Here is a 27752-nt window from a genome sequence, read left to right on the forward strand (position 1 = left end):
TTTAATCTATCCAGTCACGATGTCTTCAAGAATTGTTCAAGGTGTCAGCAAAAATTTATTTTAAAAAGTCTGTGAACATTTTGATAAGGGAGTTATTTCAGTCTGGTAGTATGTTGCCCATGGTGAAATAAATTCTCAGTTTAACAAACCAAGGTAACTAAGAAAGAAACATTTCTAGTGGCAAAGGTATTTGTCCATATAAATAATATTAGAGGCATTGATCACAGTGACATAGTTAGTTGTTTCATTTTGCATTTAAAGCAGGAAGTAAACGTCTTATGAAAAATACAATGGATCATCTCCAAATTTACAGCACTTTTTCTTTGATCACAAAATAAATTTCCTGAGAATATACAAGTAAATCTGTTAGTTAAAATCAGATATTTGATCATTTAAGAAGTGTATTAGCTGTCAGTATTTCTTTGTCCCAAATTATTTTAATAAAGGAATAACACTGACTTCTCAAACTTATAGTTAAAATTAATTGAAGTCTTGTGCATAGGCTGTATTTGAAGAAATTAAGCTGTAATTCAGACTGTTGTATTTAACTGTTCTGATTACACAGGTTGCAGACCTGGCAGGTCAACAATGCAGGTAACTCCTGAATATTATGATCATATGATATCAAATATAACTCAACAAACTTTTTTCTAAGATAATTTTCTTGCAGCAGTTCTACTGATTGTAATGAGTAAGTGGAATGAGGTAGGCTACACATGTATATTAATGGGAGATTACTTGGTTCAAGTTCAATGCTTTCTAAAGTTTCTTTGGTTGCATGCTAGCATGGGCATCAGTGCATGAAAGGCTCTCCATGGAGCCAAGACAGCAGTGTCACTGTGTATTGTCAGGGGAAGTGAGACAAACACATAAGGGTGTCCTTAAAGAGCAGATACACTGAGGAAACGGAAGAGCTCAGTTTCTCATTTCATGTAACACCCTCCTCTAAACCAATAAGACAGCTGCATATTAAAACTTTGCACTGCTCTGTTGACGTGATCATCCCTAAACGCAGTTGAGCTAACTAGTACACTGGCTGCTTTGAGCTGCTGTGTTGTACTGCTGAATTGCTCTTAAAAGTTAAGATTTAAAAAATGATTTAAAGTTGATTCCACATGTTTTCAGATAATTAGAAATATTGTTCAATAGCATTCTCTTCAGTTTTCTTAATTAATATTTATAACTGAAATGTAATATTTTTGTAAAAGTCAAGAAAATTCCCAGGCAACAAACTGTTAAAATGGAGTTAAGATTGAGACTATGTATTAGTAAATTAAGGGTAAAAATATTACAAGGATATATATTGTAAGTATTCCCAAACCAAACATTAGACACTCAGGAAGTTGAGATATAGCTATTTTTTTAACCTGGGAATTTAATCTAGTATGGCTTCCTGACTTTGCAGAAGCAGCAACCTCCCTCTCCAACTGAACTGGCACAGCAATGAAGTTAGGAGAGGTTTCCTAAGTTGCTTGGCTGCTTACAACTGTGGCAATAGGAGCATGGGGGATTTTGCTGCCTGTCTTGATTGTATATGGGGAGAGACAGAATATAGGATTTTGAAGGCAGGAAAGCAGCCTCATAGGCTATGAGCAGCAGACAGCTGCTTCTCTGACTTTGAGATCCTATGTACAGTACAGACGCACATACAGGCTCCTCCGGGGAGGCACTCTGGGACAGCGTGCTGCTGCGGATGTGGAAACAGATTAAAGATGGAGTGCAGATCGCGGGTCGGATGCAAGGTGATTCTTGTGGCTGTGGCTCAGATGCTGATCCACATTTCTGTATTTGCGCAGAGCTCTACTCACAGCCTAGGCCCTAAGGCTTGGCAAACAATATGCAACAGATATAGATAATTAAAATGTTACTTATTTGCATGAGACAAGGTAGGTGAGGTAATATCTTCACATCTAATACTTTTGAACAAAGGGTCCTTTCCCCCACAAGTTTCATTATGAAGTGAAGAAAAAAATAGATGAGCAACATGAACTTGGCTTTGGAATAATACCCAAGAGTTGGTATGAACTAGGCATAAAACTGAATTGTTAGCCTACAGCAATTTTGAAATTGGGAAAATCGTAGATGCATATGTCTCATATAATGAAATGCAAAATGAATTTTTCCATATGATAAACTCTTTGAGTTTAATACAAAAGCAATCATTGGTAACGACTGGAAAAGAATTATTTTCTGATGCTTTGAATCAGAATTTCAGGTAAAATAGCTAATAGTTAAGGGATTGTTACATAATGTAATTTCACACATTACTCATAAAATCTTGGGTATGGTACTTCAGTTAAATTATTTTATAGAAAATCACTACTTAGTACAAATAAGTTAATATTTCATATACAACAGATTTCTTGTAGAAATCTACAGTTTTATAATATATTTTTAAAAGTGTGCCAGGAAGAGACAGGAGAGGAATTTGTCTGGGCATGGCCTGGAAGCATCAAACTGTATTTCTCTCTCATATGAAATTGCCTCTGAAAATCCACAAGAGTTGGGTGCCTTCCCTCATGAGATACAATTGATTAGAAATTGATTGTGTTGATTGGAACCCTTTATCCACCAAAACATTCCCTAGGAGAATAAAGAGAATCTGTGCGCCTTTGTCCTAGTCTGTCATTGTAATCAGATTATTTTTTTTAATTCCAAAAAAGAAATAGGTAAATTCACCTTCTTGCCATTCAGGAAACACTGTCCCACTGGCTTAGAGATAGTTTAATCAAAAACAGGCTGTAACATTTATATTTGCAAACTGATTCAATAATATTGCTCCAGATTGCAATAATTTTTAAACAGAAGTCTTCTTGTCACATGACTAGTCTTGGAAGGATTATATTTTTATTGGTAAAGATTGGTAAACATTAATTTCACTGCGCACACACAATCTGATGAAAAAATATCTCAATTGATGATAATAGAAATTAACTGGCAAAGTAAGACTTTTTGGCCAAGCGCAGTGATTTAGCCATTTGAATTAGTGTTATTAAAAATGGACTGTGAATGAACAGTAAAAAACAGGTATTATTTGTTTAAGGATATTTACTTTGTATATTTTTACATATGATGTTGGCAATTTGTGTTTTAACAGTTTATAAAGCTTTAACTTTTTGAATCTGTGTCTACTGTCATTAAATAATTGTCTGACCCACTTCCATAATTTCCTTCAACAGTGAAAATATAAATTGATAAAAATAGTAAAAAAAATGCTTAAATAAACATTGATATCCATTGAGATTATAAAAAATATTCTGCCAACTATACATATGACTCATATATTTTAAACAATTATAAAGTTGTTTTCAGCAAATTAGAAGCCAGGATTCTCATATTGGCTGGAACAATTATTTTCATTCATGAGTTGTTTTTTTAAAAAGAATAATAGAAAATGATTAGAATAATAAACTATATGAAGGAAATATGTCTTCTTTTAGTATTCAGTGTACAGCAGGAAAATTCCTGAAGTAAATCATAAGAATGATTCAGATCATTGGTCCCTCTAACTTAGTATCTTGTCTTCTGACAGCGGCTAATACCAGGTGCTTCAGAGAGAATGAACAGAACAGGTAATCATCAAGTGATCCATACCATTGCCCGTTTCCCAGCTTCTGGCAAACAGAAGCTAGGGACACTTCAGAGCATGGTTTTGCATCCCTGCCCATCCTGGCTAATTTATGGATCTATCCTCCGTGAATTTATCTTTTGAACCCTGTTACAGTCTTGGCCTTCACGACATCCTCAGGCAAAGAGTTCCACAGGTTGTGCGTTGCATGAAGAAATACTTCCTTTAAATCAAGGGCTTTACAGGTGGAAATTCATACCAGTAAACTACTAAGAATAGCAGACCAGCAAAAATGGGTTATGTGCATCATTTATCTTTTTTGCAGAAAGCATCATTGAAATGCATTGCATTTTATCTGTTCCCTGGCAGTCATCCCAGTTAAGCAGGTGTGCCATTTATCATGGTGCCGATTAAATAGATTATACTGTTCAAGTTAATTAGAAATGTTAACATGTTTGGTAAATTAAACAGGAAGATAGGGGGCTTATTTAAAAACGAATCTTGCGTATCTACAATTAGAAGTTCATACAACTAAAAACCTAATATAAAAATTTTTGTGATTGAAAAAGTATTTAATATAAGTTGCTCATAATTCAAGCACCGCTTCTCTGTTCATGGCACCACTTTTAGATTCTTCCTAAAACAGAATCAAAGATTTTAGACATATTTCATATGCTGCAATGTGCAAGCAGTTTCAGCATAACACAAAACCCTCATGGCAAAACCCTGTAACTCAGCCCACCTAAGACTAGTTTATTATATAAGCTTTTATCCCCTTACCTGTTCGTTTTCTGTAATTTGGTTAATCAGCATCAACTGTAAGGCATTTTCTGTCATGGTAGTAGAAGGCAAGAAAACCAGCCTATCAAACTGAAGCATCTCTTCTACCCTGGCTGCTCTTTTTGCTTCACGTCTTAGCTTCCCATATTGGACTAAAAGAAGAAATAACTCCCTAATCAGTTTGTTGCTTCCATAACTGACAGAACAAGTGTCCATTGGTGTAAGGTATAGTGAGTAGGGAACAAGTTATTTTTGTGACTGTCATCAGCAGAGACCATAAGGGTTCTTAAAGGTGACCTTGGGAAGTGAGGGGGGTAAATTCTTTTTTGCTTCTCAATGTTGTATTAATGTTCTTACAGGTTGGTCTCTCTCAAAATCTGCCAGTCTTTTATATTGGAAATGGTATACTGAAAGATTCTGGCAACTATAGAACTTGTGAAATTATGACATCATAAGAGTAATGGGGGTGTTGTCATCAATTGTTAAGATTTGTTCTTGTTTTTGACCCCCCTTGAAGTTCAATGCCTAATGAACACTTGAGAAAGAGCGTATGTTTGTTGAAGATTCAACATCCTTTCCCCTTCAGTTAAGATGGAGATTTAACAATACACATCTCATGAAATCCCCATAGTCTCTTTCAGCAAAACCAAGGAAGTTCAGATGTGAAATTTTGAAGGTTAAGAGCTAAGCAGGGATTGCGGTGGGCTTTATACTTCATATAAAGCAAGGAGCTTGCTGCTTGACGAGGCAGAAGAAGGGGGAAAAAAGGAATAGAATATCATATTATTACTACTTATTTATTGTATTGTGGAAGTACCTTGGGCTCCAGGGCCCCATTGTAGTAGGTACTGTACAAACACAGAACAAAAAAGTCCCAGCTCCAAAGAGCTTACAATCTAAGCATAGAAAGAGAATAAATTATAAAACTGACAGACAGGGAAGCACAAGGAGATAATGAGACAATACTTGTCAACATGATAAGCAATGGTTAGAACATGTCATCTGCCTACCCATTATTGAATTTTATGTGAGCATCAAGGCAAGGGAGAGTTTTAAGGATGGATATGAAGGAGGACAATGACATCACTTTGTGGATGTTTACACAGACCTCTTTCCATGTATAAGGGATGGCATAATAGAAGACGTAAAGGTGCTTGTTTTTAAATTGGACAATGGGTGATGAAGTCTAGTATCATTTGCAGAGAAGATGCAAGAGATGATATCTTGATAGCATATGAAAGGTAGGGTGGGGATAGGACGTGAAGGCCCCTGAAAGGGAGGACAAGTAGTTTGATGGGGTGGAGAAGGGGGAACCAATTGACAGATGCAAAGAGAGGGGTGATGTGGTTGAAGTGACTAGTTAGGAAAATGATCTAGCAGCATTTTGAATGGATATAAATGGGACAAGATGGGATTTGTCAAAGCCAGAGCGGAGGAGGTTGCAGTGGTTAAGACCTGAGATGGTGAAGACCTGATGACAATTTTAACTATATGAACAGGGAGGAAAGGCCGGATCTTGGTATGGCCTGGATGTGGTGATCTAGAGAAATGGCTGAATAAAAGGTAAGGACCAGGTTATGGGCCTGAGTGATATGGGGATAGTGGTGTCCATGGTGACTGAGAGATGGGGGAAAGATCAAGAGCTCTGTTTTGCCAGTGCAGTGTTGAAGCTAATGGCTGGACATCCATGAGGAGCTTTGCCTTTGCTCATAAGAAAAACTTCTCTTAAGGGAGGGCCACTTGAAGCAGTCTTCCCATCATTTGCAATTAGTCAGTAGGGCTTAATGCAGGAGTGTAGAGATTGTCTGGTGTATTAGACTGAGAAGTAAAATGAACTATATACACAGCACTGTCAAATACAAAAAGTAAAAGAATACTTGAAATCTAATCAGTTTTTAGAAAATAAGTAGTTCCCAGTACTACATGTGCTCCTGTACCCCCTGCCAATTTTTGTTGTGAGCAAACCACTGATGGTCCCACGCCAGATCCTCCAACAGTTCTGTCCAGAAAGGGATTGACATTTGAACATGTGAATAGGGTGCAATATATATACCTGACTGAGGTACATGCAAAATGCAACTTGAGGTGCCTCAGTAGTTCAGGAGAGTCTGTTCAAGTCTACGAGAGTTTCTACCTGATCTCAAATTGGGCAGCCAAGGATTTAAGGGAGCTAATCCAATGAGATTAGTAATTTTGGAGAGGCAGTGCTTTTTCAAATTATTTGAATAAAATAAAGCATCCAGATAGTTTCTTAAGATAATAAAATTTGGGTTTTCTGATTTTGCTCTTTTTAAACTCAGTCATAATATTGCCTTTTCCTAACTTTTTAAAAAAATGAATTTTTACAAAGATCAGGTCCGCTCCACACAGCAGCAGCAAAAACAATCCTCATTAAAGAGTTCATGCATAACCTGCAAGAGTCAGCAGTGCAGAATAATACTTTATCAAGGGTTTTTTTTAAAAAACATGATCTCGAATGTATTACATTGGTCAGCTAAAGCAAAGATTACAATGACCCATTTCATCTTTCTTTGAAATGCATTAAAGATTATGTTTAATTTTGAATAAATATCTAGTAAATAAAATATTCCATCTTTTTAATATGTTGTTTTTCTTAAATACTGAGGTTTTCATGTTTTAATGTCGGAAGATTAAAAAAACTATACAATTATCTGAATACATACTAGTCTTACCCTAAAACTTTGGACCCACAAGATCCTATAATGGCTTGTGTATACTAATGAACCAATCCAAGCCTTACTTGTAAAAGCGGGTAATGAGAAGTGGTCTGCCCCAAGAGATTTACAAAGGTTTACCAAGGGTTTCAATTTAAATCATTGGAGAACTCCCTAGACCTGTCTGCCTTGGTTTACCCTGGAGAGGACACAGATACATCTCTCCGTTCAAAGGATTGACATTTAGACAGTAATTCCTTCAAATACAAAATGTATCTTTATTAAGTACTAATTCTAATAAAATTGGACTTTAAATTGAAAATCAACACAATATAATCTATGAAATAAGCTACTTAAAAACAACACAAAATACTATAAATTATATACGGCACACCATTACATATAACATAAAACTCTAAATTGCAATACAGTACTCTTAACACAATGCAACATTTCTTAGCACATATTACAATGTTATGAATATTTAATTGTAGTGTGGCATAATAAACATACAATGTTGCAACATATAACATAAAGAAATCTTGAATACATGTGCACAAAGCCATAATACAATGTTGTATTAGAATACCAAACTTATTACAGTCATAGAATGGGTGGTGAAGGAGATCATTCAGGCCCAGGCATCCAGCTTTATTTGCAATCATACGAATGCATTCCTTATTCCAAAGAAAAATCATACTTGCTTCTTTCTTTGATTAAATCCCTCTGTCTTATCTTATGGTCCTTCTGATCTGCAAACTGCTATGTTCTGTTGTCGCTGCTATTGTTGTTCTTTTGTTCTCCTGCTGCCAAGGTTGTCTTCTCTGATCACGATCACCCACACTCAAGCCTGTCAGCTCTCTGCCTTATATATGATTTTTCTTACCCTTTCTGATTGATTGCTTTCTTAGTGTCAGTCAATAGCATCTTTCTTGCCCAGGGGTGATATTATTTTTGACCAATCAATTGACTAATATGCTAATTAGTTTAATTTGTTTACTTCAAGCTTGAACTTCCTTTGGGTCCTCCTCCTTACTTATTGACCCATCCCTGCAGGTATTAGGAATGACCTTTATTTCATCTCAGTCTGCTTTTCTGCTGTTGGTCAATTTCTTAACACCTCCATTTTGTTTTTCGCTCAACATGACATCATTGGCCATCATTTTAGATTTCTAGCTAATACTTGGTCTAAACTATCATGATTTACTATTTATCAGAAGCCTTAAACTTTAAAACTAACAATATTTTTATTCATGCCTGATCATAATGATACTGTTACCATCTTTGTTATTTAAATCAGAACTGATAACATCCACGATGTTTTCTCCCCCTCTGCCTGCTTTTCAGTTGTGTGACTAATGCTGTTTCTGGTGCTGATCTCCTTACATGAACTAGAGCAGTTTAAAAAATCTCTTGTATCACTAAGACTTCAAATTCTAAATGTGGATGGTACAACACTGAAAATTAATAACTCAGTGGGTCGTTTTCAACTCAGCTCCAGTGCTATACTGAAAATTAAGTTCTTTATCACATCTAAGAACTGTTTTAAAATTTTGTTTTTAATAAAATTATTTCTGAAACATATTTTGTTCTTTATAGAAGGAATACAAGTGTTTCAAATACCATATTTGTATTTAAAATAAAACTTAGTTATGTGTCTGGCAAAATAAATAAATTAATCATCACATGCAGTTTATCACATGCAATCAGCCACAGGTTGAAATCATATTTTATTTTTTTTAGTGGGACACTAGCATTCTAATTATTTATTGTATGTTTAGCTGTACTCCTGTGTAGCATTATATCTACAGTTAGACACAAATCTTTGTCTTGTACCTTTTCATGCTTTTAAAATTAATTCCTTACTTAGGGCTGAGTTCTGATACACTTAGGCCTGGTCTACACTGACGACGTAGGTTGATGTAAAGTCACTTATGTCGACCTACGTACACCTTCGTCTACACTGGCACCACTGTTAATTCGAATTGTCGCCTCGAAAATCAACTTAATATGACCACCTCTGCAAGTGCCATAGCGCCTAAATTGAAGTTGTTAATTCGATTTAGTGTCAGTGTAGACACAACTTCACTTAAATCGAATTTATTGGCCTCCAGGAGGTATCCCACAATACCCCATTTTGACCACTCTGGACAGTCGCGCTGTGCTGCTCTGTGGTCACGCTACCAGGAAATGTCCCCTCCCCTCAAACCCCAGGAAGATTTGAATTTTTATTTCCTGTTCTGCCAGTGTGGAGAGAGCTTTGTCACTTCTCCACATGACTACTGCAAAGGCCAAATGTGCTCCAGCATGGAGTCGACCGGAGGTCTTAGATCTCATTGGGCTGTGGGGCGAGGAGTCCATTCTGGCTCAGCTCAGAGCCAGCAAAAGGAATCTGGACATTTATGAGAAGATATTCCAGGGCTTGCTGGAGAAGGGACACAAGAGGGACGCTCAGCAGTGCTGCATGAAGATCAAGGAGCTGCATCAGTCATATCATATAAAGCCAGGGAAGCTAACACCATTCTGGCTCCTTGCCCAAAACATGCCGCTTCTGTGATGAGGTGCATGCAATTCTCGGTGGCGATCCCACCACAGTGCCACCCCGCAGCATCGATACCTCCGCTAGATCACAGTCCATGGACAATGATGAGGAATCCATGGACAGGGAGGAGGAGGAGGCTGAGGAGAGCAGGGTGCATGAGAGCGTGCTGTCCATTCTCCCTGAAAGTCAGGACATATTCTTGACCCCAGAGCAGTCCAGCAGCACCCAGGACAGTACTAATGATCCCGTGGAAAGCACATCTGGTGAGGTTTTTTCCTTCTTAGCAGTTCTGTCTTTTTACATTGGGTGGGGGGGAGAGCACAAAGGGGATTTCAGGCGTTTCGGTGACTATACTGGGGGGTTACCCAGGGAACAGTTTATTTATGTGTTGAGAAATGCTACATTTATCATCAGTTGATATCTCATGGAAACTTTCATGTATGTAATCTGTTATCCTTCACAAAAGTTTTCAGGGGAGGGCTGCCTTGTTCCTCCCTCCACAGTAGGATACTTTGCTGCAATCAAGGGAGCCTGCATCATGGCGGAACACTGCTGGTACCCCGCTGAGTCCAGCAAATCTTTGTTTTAAGCAGAGACACCCCCTCCTCTCCCCTTCTGCTGTTCCTATCTGTAAGGGTTTAAAATACCAGCAGAGACCCCCCCCCCCCCAAACTGTCCACAGTGCCTCTCTGTAAGGACACACTGCACATGTTTAAAATACCCACAGAGACTTCCCACCCCCCATGCTCTCCACCGTTCCTCTCTGTAAGGGTTTAAAATACCAGCAGAGATTCCCACCACGCTGTCCTCAGATTCTCTCTGTAAGGGCACAGTGAGCAGACCGTCAGGAATGGGACATCAGGAATGGAATGAGACTCTGTGTTTGCCCTGTGCACTGCATGGGGATTATTGTCTACATTGCTGCAGTTGTATCATTTTCTTCACTATGCTAACAGTGGCTACCTTGTTGGTTTTTGTTTTTTGTTTTTTTCATTCTGTAGACAGCTCAGCCTTGGCCCCACCCTCAAGAAATGCTGTGGAAAGATTATCACAGATTAGAAAGAGGGGAAAAAAACCCCACAATGACATGTTTTGCAAGCCCATGAATGCCTCAGCGGCCGCAGAAACAATGTAAAAAGCGTGGCAGCTGACCTTGTCCCAGAATATGGACATGGAGACTCGCAGAGAAATGACGGAGCATGATTGCAGTACCACGCAGGAGATGCTGCGAATCATGCGGGACCAGGCAGACATGCTGCAGAGGCTTGTGGAGCTTCAGCAGGAGCAGAGGAAGGACAAAGTCACACTGCAGCCCTTCCATAATGCTCCTTGACCAAGGGCTTTGATGCCCTCTCCCGCCCCCAGCCGGTCTCTGAGGAGACTAGCCAGGCTTCAGTACGTGCTCACTTCCAAGCAGCAGCGGCCATGCTGACAGCTGGCCAGCAAGCTACCACTATACCCCTTGAGACAGTGAATGAATACTCTCCCCTTTCCTCCATGACTTGAATGTTCATAAATAAAGTTGAGCATCATTTCAACACGTTTCTTTATTAAATCATATCTTGTTCTGGAGGGATTTGGTACAGATATCGATGGGCGGGGAGTGGTTTCACCAAAGGCAAACAACAGACAGGAACAGAAATCAGTCCTGCATCTCATTGCAGAACCTGGTTTTCAAAGCTTCCCTAATGCAAAGTGCTACGTGGTTAGCTCTCAGCGTATTGCTGGCATCGGGCTGCTCATAATTGGCGGCCAGTCTTGCTGTCTCCACAGCCCAACCCTGGGGGAACCTCTCCCTCTTTGCTTCACACACATTATGAAGAACACAATACGCAGATATCACAGAAGGGAGCTTCTTCTCAGTCATGTCCAGCCTAGTGAGGAGACTCTTCCATATACCCTTTAAATGCCCAAAGGCACATTCTACAACCATTCTGTAACTGCTTAACTTCTTATTAAAACACTCCTTGTCCCTGTCAAGGTAACCGGTGTACGGCTTCATTAGCCAAGGGAGCAAGGGGTAAGCAAGATCCGCCAGGATCACTATTGGCATTTCCACACCCCCAATTTGAATTTTTTGGTCTGGGAAAAAAGTGCCCGCTGCATGTTAGAGAACAGCCCCGAATTACAAAATACACACGCGTCATGCACCTTCCCAGACCACCCCACATAAATGTCAGTGAAATGACCCCTGTGATCCACAAGCCCCTGCAGGACCATGGAATAGTACCCCTTGTGGTTTATGTACTCGGTTGCTAGGTGGGCAGGCACTAAGATAGTGATGTGCATTCCATCAATGGCCCACCCTCCACATTTTGGAACCCCATCATGGCAAACCCCTCCACTATATCCTGCACATTTCCCAAAGTCATTATCTTTCGTAGAAGAAATCTATTGATGGCCCTGTATACTTGAATAACGGCAGTGCCCACTGTAGATTTACCAACTCCGAATTGATTCCCAACCGAGCATTAACAGTCTGGGGTTGCCAGCTTCCACAGGGCAATGGCGACTCTCTTCTCCACCATCAAAGCTTGTCTCAAGTGAATATTCACGTGCTTCAAGGACGGGGCCAGCTCCGAGCACGGTTCCAGGAAAGTTGCCTTTCACATATGAAAGTTTTGCAGCCACTGATCATCATCCCACAGCTGCATATCGATGCAGTCCCACCAGTCTGTGCTTGTTTCCCTGCACCAGAACCCGCACTCCATGGAATGCAGATAATTCGTTACAGCCTGCAACAATCGGGAATTGTTCTGCTCGATGGCTTGTAGCAGGGCAGCTTTGGTGGCATCGCTGTTGCGTGTGCTTCGGCTTCTTGCTCTACTTTGAAAATACTCGATGATAAGCCGCGATGTATTTGTAACGCTCAAAATAATAGTGCAGAGTTGAGCTGGCTCCATGTCTCTGCAGCAATGGCAATCGCGGGGAGTAAAAAAAGGGCACAAAAATACTTTTCCTCTTTGTTTGGGGTTGATGGGGGGGAAGAAGGGAAGGGGAAGCAGCGTTGCATCATGGGACGATCACAGTCGTCCCAACAGCCACCGCGGCTAGTTGCACTGTGGGATAGCTACCCACATTGCACTGCTTTGCAATTCGAATTAAGAATGCTCAGTGTAAACACAGGAGACCTGCTCAAACAGTGTAGTGTATGCACGCTGCTGCGACTTCTAAGGATTGGCTGCTGAAAGTCGACTTAAAGTAAGTCAACTTCACTCGGCAATGTAGACATGGACTTACTTTGATTAGTAGCTTAGTTACTGAGTAGTTCCAGTCATTTAAAAATGGGACCATTCCGAGAAAGATACTACTTAGCCAAAACATTATTTCCTAAAGCTAGTTATTTTTTGCTATGTCTGTTTCTGTTGTGTTATTTCATCTTGAGGTAATTGACTGATCTTTTAATTTATTTTTCAAACATTGCCAAAGGAGCCTATAGCTTTAGATAATTATAGAGAAGTAAAGATAATAATTAATAAATATTATTTAGGTACCTAAATAACTGGCCTGATTTTCACAATTTCTGGTCACTTATAGCTTCCATGAAGTCATTTGTTCCCAGAAACTTTCATATTTAATTACACATTGAGAAATGTGATCACTTGACATAAATACTGACCCCTTTGCTTGGTTTGGTAAATATTTCTCTCAGGTAAGTAAATCTTGATGTTTGCCTCAACAGAAGGCAGAATCTGCTTTATATATAACAGCACATTACAGAACCTGAGTTAATTCAGATGGTGACTTTAATTAGTTCAATAGTATTAACTGAGATATGCAAGGTAAGGATTCAGCTTTACAAAAACTTTGTATATAATCACTGGAGGTTTTATTTTATTTTCACACAATGTAATTTTTAAAAATGTAGTATCTTATATGTTTAAAATAGCAAGTTTATTAGCTGCATTGTTGTAGAAACCTATACTGTCCCATCCTTGAACAGCTTTTGTGTTACCAGTACTTTTTGAAGTGTATGGAATCATCATGTTTTCCAAACATCCTTTTTCTGACCCTAATGTTTTTCTAAAACTGGTACTGTATCTTGAGGCATCCCTGATACTTTTGTCTGAGCCTCAAATATTATTTGCAAATATGTTAATTTAATTCCACCGGATCTGTTTTTTCTTTTCTTTTTTCCTTTCTCTTTTTCATGTTGCCCAGATTCTGAACCCAAGCTTTAAATTATATTCTATTTATTAAATAAAGTACTGAAATACTATGGAACTTATATTAATGTGGAATCTTCCAAATGACACTTTTCTTTATATTTGAAAGATGATTTTTGTTTTGTTTTTGCTTTACAGCTTCTTGAAGGAAGTTTTGCCAGAGAAGTCAGTCATGAAGTGGATGGACTGATTTTTCAACCTACAGGCGTAAGTTGCAACAGAACTTAATTTTATTATTTTAATAAATTTAAATATGGGATTGAAAACTTCCAGTTGCATTCCTTCCCTTGTGCTAATGAATATTTTTTTTACTATCTGCTGCAGTCAAGGATGTCTTTGCTTTGGTGAAATTACTGTAGATCAGTGCTTAATTTGTTCCATGGCTGAGCCCTAGTATCTCCAGGCTCGGCAGTTCATAGGCCCGGCACATCAGGGCTTGCCATGTCAGTTATGAAAGTAAAAAAATTGTTTAAGCCCCAGCACCTAATTCCTTGAGCCCCGACACCTCTTTCATTACAAATTAAGCACTGCTGGAGATACATTGTTATTTCCGTTTCTCTGGGTCTTAATAAAACTGCCATTATAGAACTGATTGGAGTCTGTATGCTGTGTTTTGTGTGTGTTTGGATCCATTAACAGGAATTTAGTCAGAGGGGGAGGTGGCTATGTGCCATTTCAAGTGTGCAGGTTGGTACAAAGACCAAAGTAATAAATAGGTAAACTGTTCCCTCTCATTCAGTTCCTGTCTTTATGGAGTCTGTGGATTTCTGAAGCACTGGTCTGTGACCAAGCACTGGAACTACAGTTATGATACATCAGATTAAGCACAAGTTGGTATTGAGCGACGTTACACAGTCTGCTACTGTTTGTCACTTGTGCAAACTAGGCCACAAAGCATGAGATCTTTCTGTATCAGTAGAAAAAAGGAATGCTTACTTAGGAACAAAGGCTGAGTACTCAAGATAATTGGCTTTTCGCAGGGAAATTTTAATGTTATTAAGTTAAAATTCTGGTAAAATTGTACAAAACATACCAATTAAAGTGAAAATTTTTTAAATAATTTGTATAATATGATACATGTGTGAATCCTCTCTAAGAACAGAATATAAAGATTGGGTGCATCAAAAAGCTTCCTGAGAGAAATACAGATGGATTGTTGTCCTTAACAAGCAAAACAGTACAAATGGCTGATGTTCAGACTGGAAGAGATGAGGAAAAGGGAAGTAATGGTATTCTTCCCCCTTCTACCCATCAGGGCTTCAGGTGGTTTAATAATTCTCAATATAATGCAAGTTCATATGAATGGTTTACTAAAATGTTAGTGTGCTTTCTTAATTATTAAAATAATCTCTTTTGAAAGCAATTAAATAATAATTTCCTGATATGATCTCTTTCCATTTTGGTAAACAGTGTCTTTTTCACCTACCCACAAAGTAGACAGCTCTCTATAGTTTACTTCCTGACTTGTAAGCACTAGTGTTGTTGAGGTCAGCCCAGCTCTAGGAAAAGAACTAACCTGTGCTGTTCTCTGCTGGTTCTGCAGCAGCTAAACACAAACCAAGTGACTAAGTTGGCTTTTTTATTTATCTGTGGCAAAGTTATATGCTTTCTTTTTTAAAAAATCAAAGTGCAAACTATTAAACTGAAACTGGAGAACAAAATGTGTACTTTTCACTGTGGTCTTGATAACACCACAGAATATTATTAAAATGTAAAATAATAGAAAAAGGTTAAAAAAAACCTTTGTGTCGAATCAAAGAATTCATGTTACTGAGGTTACATTAACTTTATTTATCACAGCCTTTTCTGTTGGAAGTAGAATTGTCAGGAGAGTATCCCTATTTTTCCATTTTGTTGTAGGAAATAAGTACCTAAAACGTGGGTGGTTTTTTTAGAATTTGTGCTCTCTGATTTAGCATATAGGGAAGTTTGTAACTAAATAAAAACTTCATGGGGTGTAAAAAATGCTCTTAATTGCTTTTGATTTTTAAAAGATTGGTGAGACTTTCATAGTGATTATTTAGTGATCACATTTCAGTATATGCCATTTGAGGATTTTATTAAACTTAGTTTTGTTCCAACTATTGTTAATCACTTATTTTTAGATTGAGCAATGTATAATTTTCTCAGTGTATTTTGTAGCTTGAGTTGAGATAATTTAAAGGACAAACCAAAGTATTCCTTCGAAAGGAAATATATGAATGTAGAAATATTAGATAGCAAAAATAAAATAACAGGCTTACTTAAACTGACAAAGCTAGGCACTTATTATTTGAGGTTGCTACTCCTCTGTCCTTATGTATTATGGATGTCTTAGAATAGTAGGTGACTTTATTGCATATGGAGCATAACTAAAAAACAATAGAGTGCATTGAATAGACCTTGAGAATATTAACTTGAAATTTCTTATCTTTTTATTCTTAAATTTGCAGAAGCACCCACAATGTTTTAGGTCTTTCCAAATACAGAGGAAGGTACAGTCCTTGCCATCTTTCAGTCTAAGAAGATAAAGACAGATGAAGGGTGGTGGAAGGAGCAAAGTGATCAGGGGGGTGGTAGGCCGGCATCTTGGCAAGGAGTTAGAGGCCCTGGAATTTTGTCAGGGAGAGATCAATAGAAACCTTGATGAGCCTAGTTTCAATCAACTGAAGATGCTGGAAACTATATTGGAGAGGATCCAAGGTGTAGTTGGAAGAGAGGAACTTGTAGCAACTTTGATAAATGTGATATGCAATGAGTTTGGAGATAAAGGGGAGAAGAGAGATAGGGATATAGTTGGAGAAACAGTTGGAGTTAAGAAATAGCTTTTGGAGGAAGTGGAAGCCCAGATTATAATTATAGTGTGGGAAGGAGACAGAGGGGAATAGGAGACAGAGCAATTTGGAGAAAGTGTTAGAGTAACGGCAAAGAAGGTCAGGACTGGATGGAACCACTGGATAGATGGAAGTATTAGAAAAGACATTTTCCACAAATTTAATATAATTATATAAAACTGTGTATTCTGCTGTAATAATTTTTAGATTATGCTTGCAGCCTGGGTCTTACTGTGCTAGGTCCCTGCCTAATTATAGAATCAGAAATGTAGGAGTGGAAGGGACCTTGATAGATCATCTAGTCCAGTCCCCTGCACTGAGGCAGGACTAAGTATAATCTATTCTAGACCATCCCTGACAGCTGTTGTCTAACCTGTTCTTAAAAACCCCCAATGATGGAGATTCCATGATCTCCCTAGACAATTTGTTCCAGTGATCAACTACCCTGACAGTTACAAAGTTGCTCCTGATGTCTAACCTAAATCTTCCTTGCTGCAAGTTAATCCTATTACTTCTTGTCTGTCGTCCATGGTTAAGGACAACAATTTATCACATTCCTCTTTATAACTATCTTTTAGGTATTTGAAGACTGTTACCATGTGCCTGCTCAGTCTTTTTTTCTCCAGTCTAAACAAACTCAGTTTTTTCAATCTTCCCTCAGAGGTCATGTTTTCTAGATATTTAATCATTTTTGTTACTCTGCTCTGGACTTTCTCCAATTTATCCACGTCTCCCAAAATGTGGTGCCCAGAACTGGTTACAGTATTCCAGTTGAGGCCTTATCAGTGCTGAGTAGAGTGGAAGAATTGTTTTTCATGTCTTGCTTACAGCACTTCTGGTAATACATCTGAGAATGATGTTTGCTTTTATTTGCAACGGTATTAAATTGTTGATTCCTATTTAGTTTATGATCCACTATAATTCTCAAATCATCTTCTGCAGTCCTTCTTTCTAGGCAGTCATTTCCCATTTTGTAATTGAGCAATTGATTATTGCTTCCTAAGTGAGATATTTGCATTTGTCCTTACTGAATTTCATCCTATTTATTTCAAACCATTTCTTCAGTTTATCAAGATCATTTTGAATTCTAATCATGTCCTCCCAAGCACTTGCAGTTTGGTATCATCTGCAAACTTTACATGTACTCTGTATGCCGTTATCTAAATCATTTATGAAGATATTGAATAGAACCAGACCCAGGACAGAACCCTATGGGATCCCACTCAATATGTCCTTCTAGTTTGATTGTGAACCATTGGTAACTACTTTCCGAGTATGGTTTTGCAACCAGTTGTGCACCCACCTTATAATAGGTTGATGTAAACTATATTTCTGTACAGTGTTCATGAGAAAGGCATGTGAGACAGTATAAAAAACCTTGCTAAGGTCAAGCTGTATCCGTTCTGCTGCTTTCCGCTTTCTTGTCAAAGAAGGATATAAGGTTTTGATATGATTTGTTCTTGACAAATCCATATTGACTTTCATCACCTCATTTTCTGTTAGGTGCTTACAAATTGAATGGTTGATTATTTGCCCCATTATTTTTCCAGGAACCAAAGTTAAGCAGACTGGTCTATAATTCCCTTTGTTCTTTTCCAGTCCTCTGGGATCTCTTCCATTCTCCACGAGCTCTCAAAGATAATCGATAATGCTCAGAGATCTCTTTAGCCAATTTCTTAAGTATTCTAGCATGTATTTCATCAGGCCTTGAAGACATCTAACTTGTCTAAGTAATTCTTAACTTGTTCTTTTCCTCCTCAGCTCCTACCCTATTTACATTGATGTTCACTATGTTAATCATTCAGTTACTACTAACTTTTTTGGTGAAAACTAAAGCAAAAAAGGCATTTAACACTTTGACCATTGCTGATTTTCTGTTGTCCTACCCTGTCCTTAGTCTTTCTCTTTCTTCTCAATTATTTGTAAAATATTTTCATGTTCCCCTTTCTAGCTAGTTCAATGCTGGTCTTTGCCTTGGCTTTTCTAATGTTGTCCCTAAATGCTTGTGTCAGGTTTTTTTTATGTTAATTCTTCATAATTTGACCTAATTTCCCCCTTGTGTATGACTTTTTAGTTTCAGGTTGTTGTAGATCTCCTGCTTAAGCCAAGATGGCCTCTTACCTTACTTCCTATCTTGCCTACACATTGGGATACTTTGCTCTTGTGCCTTAATAATGTCTCTTTAAAAAACTGCCAGCTCTCCTGAACTCTTTTTTCCCTTAGAGTTGCTTCCCACAGGATCTTACCTACCAATTCTGAGTATGCTAAAATCTGCCTTCTTGAAGTCTTCTTCTTGTCTTTATTCCGTTGTTTTTCCTCCTACCATTCCTTAGAATTACAAACCCTATCATTTCATAATTTCTTTCACCCAAGCTGCTTTCCACCTTAAAATTCTCAACCAGTTCCTCCTGTTTGTCAGAATCAAATTTAGAATAGCCTCTCCCCTAGTTGCTTTCTACACCTTCTGTAATAAAAAGTTGTCCCCAATGCATTCCAAGAATTTATTGGATAATCTGTGCCCTTCTGTATTATTTTCCCAACAGATATCTGGGTAGTTGAATCCCCCATCATCACCAAGTCCTATGTTTTGAACAATTTTGTTATTTGTTTAAAAAAAGCCTCATCCATCTCTTTTTTCTTGTTAGATGGTCTGTACTAGACATCTACCATGACATCATCCTTGTTTTTTATCCCATTTATCCTTACCCAGAAATTTTCAACAGGACTGCCTCCCACTTCTATTTCAATCTCAGTGGCAGCATATATATCTTTGATATATAAGGCAACATCTCCTACTTTTCTCCCCTTTCCTGTCTTTCCTGAACAAACTATATTCTTCTATACTAATATTTCAATATTTGAATTATCCCACCAAGTTTCTGTGATGTCATAATTGTGATTATTCACTTGTCTTTCTAGTTCTGCATGTTTATTTCCAGAACTTATTTCATTAGTATACATACATCTAATATGTTCATTAGATTTCCCCTCTTTATTCCCTCTTCTCTCTCCTTTGTCCCTACTGTAGTTTCCCATGTTCCCCCCAGATTCCAATCGTTCTCCTAGGTCTTCATGTTTTGGACTTAACTGTGGGCTTTTGTCTCCTGTCTCCAACAAACCTAGGTTAAACTCTGCTTCACTAGGTTGTCAGTTTGTATCTGAAGATACTATTCCCCTTCCTTGATGGGGGAGGCCTTTTCTGCTCAGCAGTCCTTCTCAGAACAGCATCCCATTGTTGAGGAAGCCAAAGCCCTCCTATTGACACCATCAGTGCAGTCATGCATTCACCTCTTGGTTGAGTCTGTCCCTGCGAGACACCTACCCTTGACCAGGAGGATTGATGAGAACACCACCTGCACCCCCAACGCTTTCACCCTCATTCCCAGAAACCTGTAGTCACTTCTGATCTGCTCAGGGTCATACCTTGCAGTATCATTAGTGTCCAAATGGATGAGCAACATGGGGTAGTAGTCAGAAGGCAGATAATCCTTAGCATTCCTTCTGTTCTATCTTGGATAAGGACTCTTGGCAGGCAGCACACTTCCCAGGATATCAGGTCAGGCTAGCAGATGGGTGCCTCCATCCCCCTTAAAGGGGAGTCACTGACCACCACCAACTTTTTTTCTTGGGAGTCATGCCTGCAATTTTCCCAAACTTGGGGGTACATGTCTTCTCTCCTTCACCAGTGAGGGATATTCCTCATCCCTCATTCCCTGGGCAGCATATCATTTTTAATCTTTACGGAGGGTGGGTTGGGAGCAGAGGAGGACCACTGCCTGTTGTTAGAAGTAGCCCCCAGCCAGCCTCCTCCCTGTAAAGAGCAGTGTCCTCCCCCACTGGTGGTGCTACTGCAGTCTTCTATAGCCACCCCCTTCTCTAGCCACCAGCCAGCCTCCCTGTAAAGAGCAGTGGCCTCTCCCCCCAGGTGGTTACTGTAATCCTCTATAACCACCCCCTTCTCTAGCTCTCCCACCTGCTTCCTAAGAAATTCTATCAGTAGGCACCCCTCACACTGGATGGTCTCCCACACCTGGCTTTCTGTGAAGCCCCAGTCTCTGCAAATCTACACCAGGAATTGGGTAGAGGCATCCATGGTCAAGTTCTGTGTCTGGACACAGGTGGAGGAGCCAGGAACAGTGCTGGCATATAGGCAATGTTGGCATTCTGAACCATACACATTTTATTCTTTCTCCTTCAAATTCCCTTGTTTGCTCTCCATGGTTGCTTAGTGTCTGGCTTTTAAGTCCTTCTTTCCTAGGTCAACCTTGCTCCTTCATTAACACCAAGGGAAAGGATAATCACAGTGGTGATCAAAGGAAAAGAGGCTAGAGCCTTGCTAATGCACACTCAGCTAGCAGCTAGTAGACCTCTGGCCCCCACTCCCACACAGTCCCCAAACACACAATCCACAACAGACTGCTCTGTAAACTTTAAGCAAGCCACACAAAAAAAGACAAACAAACTCACCCACTCATCTTAAGAATTAGTGCTCTCTCCTTCTTCATTTGGGGCATCATGCTCTCAACTCCCGTATTTGCTAGCTCCTGGAATAGTTTTTGGATTCATTTTGGGATAGTGTTTTTTTTTTTTTTTGGGAGGGGGCAAAATTTATAACATTCAATTCCTATTAACTTGGGGAAGAGCTCTTTCTATTTAAAGAGAGTTTATTTGAAACATTTGTTCTGGTGGTCTGTGTTCTTTATTAGATACAGGGGTGTAGTCTCATGCATGTGTATACACTACTGCTAGCTTCAGGCAACACTGATGTTGAGAGTAGCGCTGGATGGAAAAAGATATTCCATTTTGTGAAGGAGTTTGACATTTAAAAATATGGTTTAATTCTGATTCAGAATGGAAACTAAAAAAATTTGAAATTCTCTTTGAAAGGGAATGGTGTCTGAACTCTGGGGAAGCCTTCTAAATAGGCTGCCCCAAAGCCAAAGATCTTGGCAGCCCTGGGGGACCTGGTCTTAGGAAGTCTGTTTGGCTGGTTTCTTGAACTTTGCTGAAATCAGTCTCTGCAAAATGATTTGATTTCAGTGAATCAGCAAATTCTGATGAAAAAAAATTTGTTGGAATTTTTCTGACCAGCTTTAGTGTACCTATTATGTACAATGAGGTCTGTTTTCTTTCCGTACTTTCTTCACTTCCCTCTAAGCTCTCGAGTATTAACTGCTGCAAACTCAACTTTGCTCTTTTCTTCTTCTGCTGAAAACCAAACCGCACTACACTTGGTTAATAAAAGTAATAGTGTTGATATAATCTACTTAGGCTGCTGTGAAGTATCTGAGAGTTGTGGTGCATCACAATCTCAGCGTGAATCAGAAATTCAATGCTGTTGCAAAAAAAGCAAATGCAACTGTAGGTTGTATTAACAGAGGCATAGCGTGCAAGTCACGGGTGGTAATAGTACCACTCTGTTCAGTGCTGGTTAGGCCTCAGCTCAAGTTGTGTGTCCAGTTTTGGTCACAAATGTATAGAAAGGATGTAGAGATACTGGAGAGGATCCAGAGGTGAGTGACAAAGATGATCAAAGGGATGGAATGCAAGACACATGAGCAAAGGCTGAAGGAACTGGGTATGTTTAGTTTGGAAAAGAGGAGATTAAGGGGGGACATGATAACGGTATTCAAATACTTGAAAGGCTGCCATAAAAAAAATTGGAGAAAAAATATTTTTTTTTGCCACAGAGGGCAGGACAAGAGGCATTGAATTCAAACTACAGCATAGCAGATTTAGATTACATCTCAGGAAAAACTTGCTAACTATAAGAGCAGTAGGACAATGGAAAAGACTGCCTAGGGAGGTTATGGAAGCTCCTTTAATGGAGGTTTTCAAAAGGAGCATGTGTCTTGGATGGTTTAGACACAACAAATCCTGCATCTTAGCAGGGGGTTAGACTAGATGACCCTTTTGATCCCTTCTTGATCTATGATTCTAGACTTCTGTGAGGTACTTGACTTGGTACCACTTGACATTTTGATTAAAAAAACCAAGAATAATACAAAATTAACATGGCACACATTAAATGGATTAAAAAGTGGCTAGCTGACATGTCTGAAAACATAATTGTAAATGTGAAGTCATTGAACAGGTGTATTTCTAGTGTGGTCCTGCAGGGAAAAGTTCTTGCCCCTAGACTATTTAATATTTTTATCAATGACCTGAAAAAAAAAAAAACATAAAGTCATCACTGATAAAGTTTGCAGATGACACAAAAATTGTGAGACTGGCAAATAACGAAGAGGGATGGGTAACTGATGCAGAGCGATCTGAATGACTTGTAAGCTGGGTGCAAGCAAACAATATGCATATTAATACAGCCAAATGGTAATACATACACTTAGGAACAAAGAAAGTTGGCCATCCTTACACAGTGGAGGAGGCTATCCTGGGAAGTAGTATCTCTGAAAAAGATATGGGGGTTGTGACCCATCCGTGCCTACGATAGCCACCTGAAAATGCCAAGATCAAGGCAGGCTGTAAAAGGAGAGCAGATTCTCCCAGCACTGGTGGGTGACACTGAAGTCAGACTTCCCAACCAGCCACAAATTGTGCTTCTGATTCCCCACACTGGTTATCAAGAAGCCAGAATAAAAATATACACAGCCCCCTTTACTGCATTTCAGTCTCTGGCTCCCAATCAGCCACTAGGTCCAGTAAAGAGACCAGTTATTTAAAACTCCATGCTCTTTACCAAAAATGTTTCTCCTGACCCTAAAGGGTGAGCCACAGTACCAGATCAATACAAGTTTGGATCTTACCCAAAATACCATGCTGCCAGCCAATCCTTTAGTAACTAAAACTAAAGGTTTATTGTAAAAAGAAAGAAACAAACTATAAGAAAACTGTTAAAGGATTAAAGCAATTAGACACATACAATTGATTTGAAAGTCCATATATATATCAAGTTTCTAATAGAATTGTGGAGTTGCAGACTTATATAGTTCCTCTGGTGTACATCCAATACCTAGATGGGTCTCAGTCCTTTGTTTCACAGCTTCAGTTTGTTCCGACAGGTTAATGATCCCCGAGAGTTAATAATGAGTCGGTTAGTAATTAACTGGATTTTATTATAAGACAACAGAAATAATATAGAATTTTAACTATTTATACACATTTAAACAATCAATTAACTACAATACACAAGCTAATACGATGGAATGTTAAACAGACAGTTAACTGCAAGGCACAGACTAATTTTAAAGAGACAGTTAACTGGAAGACACAAACTAATTTTAAAGAGACAACAGACAGTTAACTGCGAGTCACAGACTGATATGAAGGAATGTTAAAGAGCCAGCTAGCTGCAGAACATGGGCTGATAATTAACTCCTTACCATCCAGACGAGAAGAACACACAGCATAGTAAACACAAAAACTCAAACTCGGCCGGCTAACAAACGATTTGCGCTCGGGGGGGACACGGGAGTGGGAGAGTCTGGGACAGGTGATCAGGCTGGTAGATCGGGAAGGCTCTCAACAAGGGCTTGGGTAAGGCCCCTTTTATGGGCTTCGTGCCAGCAGCAGATTGGCCGGGGGATACTTGCAATAGGTTTCGTTTCCTGGTTGATGTTAAGTTTCGTTTCCCATATAATGGTCAGTTAAGTTTCGTTTCCCATATATGACGTGGGAGCCGAAGGCACAGCCGATCGCATAGGCATACCCTAATAAGGTCAGGTCGTGGGTTGACTGTTAGCACCGAATGGGTGGGGGGGGGGGGGGGGGGGGGGGGGCGAGGGGTGGTCATGGCAGAATTGGTGCAGCGACACAGTTCAGTTGTAGATGAGTTGATCCAGAGGTAGGCTGGAGACTGACTGAAGACAAAGACAGAAGACAGACTAAAGACAAAATGGATCTCAGGCAGCTGCCTTTTATGTCCTTCGGTCTTTGCCATGCTGCTTGTGGAATTTTACAAGAATAAGATGGAGTCCAGAGTCACATGAGTAAGTCCTCGTGCCTCATCAGGTATATCCTGGGCTTTTCCCCCTGGACTCCCTGTACCTGTGAATTTCTTAATGGGCCATTAAGCAGGCTAGTGCTGCAGCCATCCTTTCTGGGATGTCGCCCAGAAACACAGTACATGAAATACAGATAAAATACAGATATCCATACCTTCCATTACAGTCATAACACATGAACATAAACATTATCATTTTACTTAGCACATTATAGCCTTTCTAACGGTACCTGACATGGCATATCTCACATGAATTATTATGATTATGATGTATTGATGTTAAACAACATCATAAATGCCCCCCACCCAATCTAGCCAACGTGACAGGGGTCATAGTGAATAATCAGCTGAACATGAGCTTCTAATGCAGTGCTGTGCCAAAAGGCCTAATGCGATCCTTGGATATGTAAAGAGGGGAAACTTGAGCAGGAGAAGAGAGGATATTTTACCTCTGCATTGGTAGGCTTGGCAGGATACGATTTTAAATCGATAGATGTTGGTTAACGTCAATTTCAGCTGACACACTTACATCTACAGAAAGAAGATCCATTGGTAACAGTCAGTGGAAGTGCAGTGCCTGCCATGTCCGCTCCCCCCAGCATCCTGTGGTCTCAGGGACTGAGTGTCAGCAGCCTGGCAGCAGTGCAGAGAGCTCTCTGCAGCCCTGCTGTCATGGGAGTGAATAAGGAGGGCATGACAGTGAAGGTGCAGGTTCCCTGCATAGCCACAGACCAGTGATGTTGGACCCTGCAGCCTAGAAATGTGGAGAAGGCTGCAGTCTTGGTGGGTCAAGCTGTTGATGCTGTTAAATTGGAGAGGGTTCAGAGAAAAGCCCTGAGAATGATTAAAGGATTGGAAAACATACTTCATGGGAATAGAATCAGGAAGCTCAATCTATTTAGTTTAACAATGAGAAGGTTAAGGGGTAACTTGATCATGCTTTCTGAGTAGCTATATAGGGAACTAATATGTTGTAATGGGTGCCTCAGTCTAGCAGATAAAGGTATAGCAAAATCCAGTGGCTGAAGCATTTTACCAGGGTTGTCATGGATTCTCTATAAATGGCAATTTTTAAATCAAGCTTGGATATTTTTCTAAAAGATACACTTTAATTCAAACAGAAATTATTTCTGGGAAGTTCTGTGGCTTGTGTTATTCAGGAAGTCAGACTAGATGTTCACCATGGTCCCATCTAGTCTTAGAAAAAATGAATCTACATTCTTGATACTGATGTTACAAAGCAGGGAAAAAAGCACTGAAATATAAAACCTGGATCCTGCTTGTGTGCATTAATTAATCCATTTGATTACATTACCCTTTAAATATTATTCACAACAAATTAAGTGATCTTCTTAATTATAATAATTTATTTCTGGTAGTGCCCATAGTATGCTAAGTGCTTTTAAGATCTAGAAAATATGATCTATGAGGAAACACTGAAAAAAGTGGGTTTGTTTAGTTTGGTGGAAAGGAGGATGGGAGGGGGCATGTAACGGTCTTCAAGTACATAAAAAGTTGTAATGAGGCAGGTGATAAATTGTTCTTATACTCTGAGTACAGGAGAAGTAATAGTCTTAAATAAAGGGAGATTTAGGTTAGACATTAGGAAAAACTTCCTAACTGTCAGGGTAGTTAAGCACTGTAACAAATTACCTAGGGAGGTTGTGGAATCTCCATCACTACAGGTTTTTAAGAACCGTTTTGACAGAGTTCTCAGGGATGGGTCTTGATCAGCGGTTCTCAACCAGTGGTACGCGTACCACTGGTGGTACTTTGCAGAAGGCTGGGTGGTACGCGAGCCGTACCGCGCCGCCAAATCCGCCGCCGGAAGTGCCCACCCACCCCCCGGGAGACCTTGCTGCCGAAAAGGGGCAAACAACAGAAGGGTTTCGGCGCAGGGCATTGTTCTCCCCATGTAACCCGCCACCGCCGCAAGTCGTCGTCGTCGTGTGTGTGTGTCGTCGTCGAAACCCCGCCGCCGCCAAAGTCCCCCCCTTTTTCCCGAGCGGTACTCGGGTCAGGTACAGTACCACTTGACCTGACTGTACCTGACCCGAGTGGTACTCGGGGGAAAAAAAGGTTGAGAACCGCTGGTCTAGATAATACTTAGTCCTGCCTCGATGCAGGGGAGTGGACTGGATGATCTATCGAAGTCCCTTCCAGTCCTACATATCTCTGATTCTATAGCGAGTCAAAGAGTGAAGCCTCCCCTTCCCTCTGCCTTTCCAGACATACATACTGTACGTTTCACAAATAATGTGGGGAAGAATGATGGATGTTCCTGACCGTGTACAATTTAAAACATTTTGTAGGTGGTTTCTTAGCGACTCTTGCCTATTCTCTCCCATACCTGTTGCCCTTTAAAAGCCGCACTATGTGACACAAAATACAATTTTTTTCTCTTCTTTCCTTTTTGTTCCTTTACACGTCTTTCCCTTCCCTCTTTGCTTTCTTTTCCCATTTGTCTACTGTCCATCTTTGTTTGTGCCTTTCCCATTCTTTTAAATTTCCCCTTCCTTTCCTGTCATTCCTTTCTAATCCTGCCTTCCTTCTCCTTCTCCATTTTCTGTCACAGTGAAGTACTGCTGATGCAGGACCAAACTGCTGAGTTAACTCCTTTCCTCTGATCAGCTTTGATCCCTCTGCATGTAACAGTTTAGCAAAGCAGGGACTGAAGTTGAGTGCTGATTAGAGGGAACGGAACAGACCAGTGAACAGCTTCTTGCACAGGTATGTCTCCCGTTGTTCATGGCCCAGATCCTGAATGAATTTGCCCTATAGTTTGTGGGTAAAAACCTAATATGTTGTTCCCAGCCTCTTAACATTCATCATATAACTTTTGAATTTTTGGAATAATTTGTTCTATCGGGTGACTGCAAAATTATTTATCATTTTGCACACCCATTGCAGAACATTTACAGTTTGCCAGCCTGTGTTTTTAACTGTTTAGTCAAACTGAAATCTCAAAAATAGCTTCTTATCTTTAGATGTCAGGATCAGTTCTGTAACCTGTGCCCACTCATCAGTAAAATTACTTCTGCTATCTGCCTTGTAAATCATAAACCTCACTGGGCCTCTGTAGTCTGTCTGAGACCACCTAATCTTTATGCTAACAACCTCTTCAAAACTAATTTATCAGTTGCCTAGCACTATTATTTTGCCCTTCATGAGAAAAAGATAGAGGGATTTGTTTATTCTAAAAGCTCCCCAAAAGAAAATTCGTTGGCCACAAATAGTGAAGATTTACA

At 39.6% G+C, this 27752-nt stretch overlaps 1 protein-coding gene across 4 annotated transcripts in view; it reads left to right on the forward strand.

Moving 5' to 3' along the window:
* RNGTT (RNA guanylyltransferase and 5'-phosphatase) overlaps positions 1–27752 on the forward strand; it is a 411810-nt gene that overhangs the window by 222627 nt on the left and 161431 nt on the right. For 3 of the 4 annotated variants that reach the window (XM_067560703.1, XM_067560706.1, XM_067560704.1), the window contains exon 12: positions 13870–13938. In XM_067560703.1, coding sequence (XP_067416804.1) covers positions 13870–13938 — 69 coding nt within the window. Of the gene's footprint in view, positions 1–3532; positions 3722–13869; positions 13939–27752 lie in introns of those variants that run through there. The other variant, XM_067560705.1, reaches the window with a different exon arrangement.

This window comes from Emydura macquarii, unplaced genomic scaffold, assembly GCF_026122565.2.
Source record: "Emydura macquarii macquarii isolate MOO-44397 ecotype Brisbane River unplaced genomic scaffold, CSIRO-AGI_Emac_v2 contig_2297, whole genome shotgun sequence".
NCBI lineage: Eukaryota > Metazoa > Chordata > Testudines > Chelidae > Emydura > Emydura macquarii.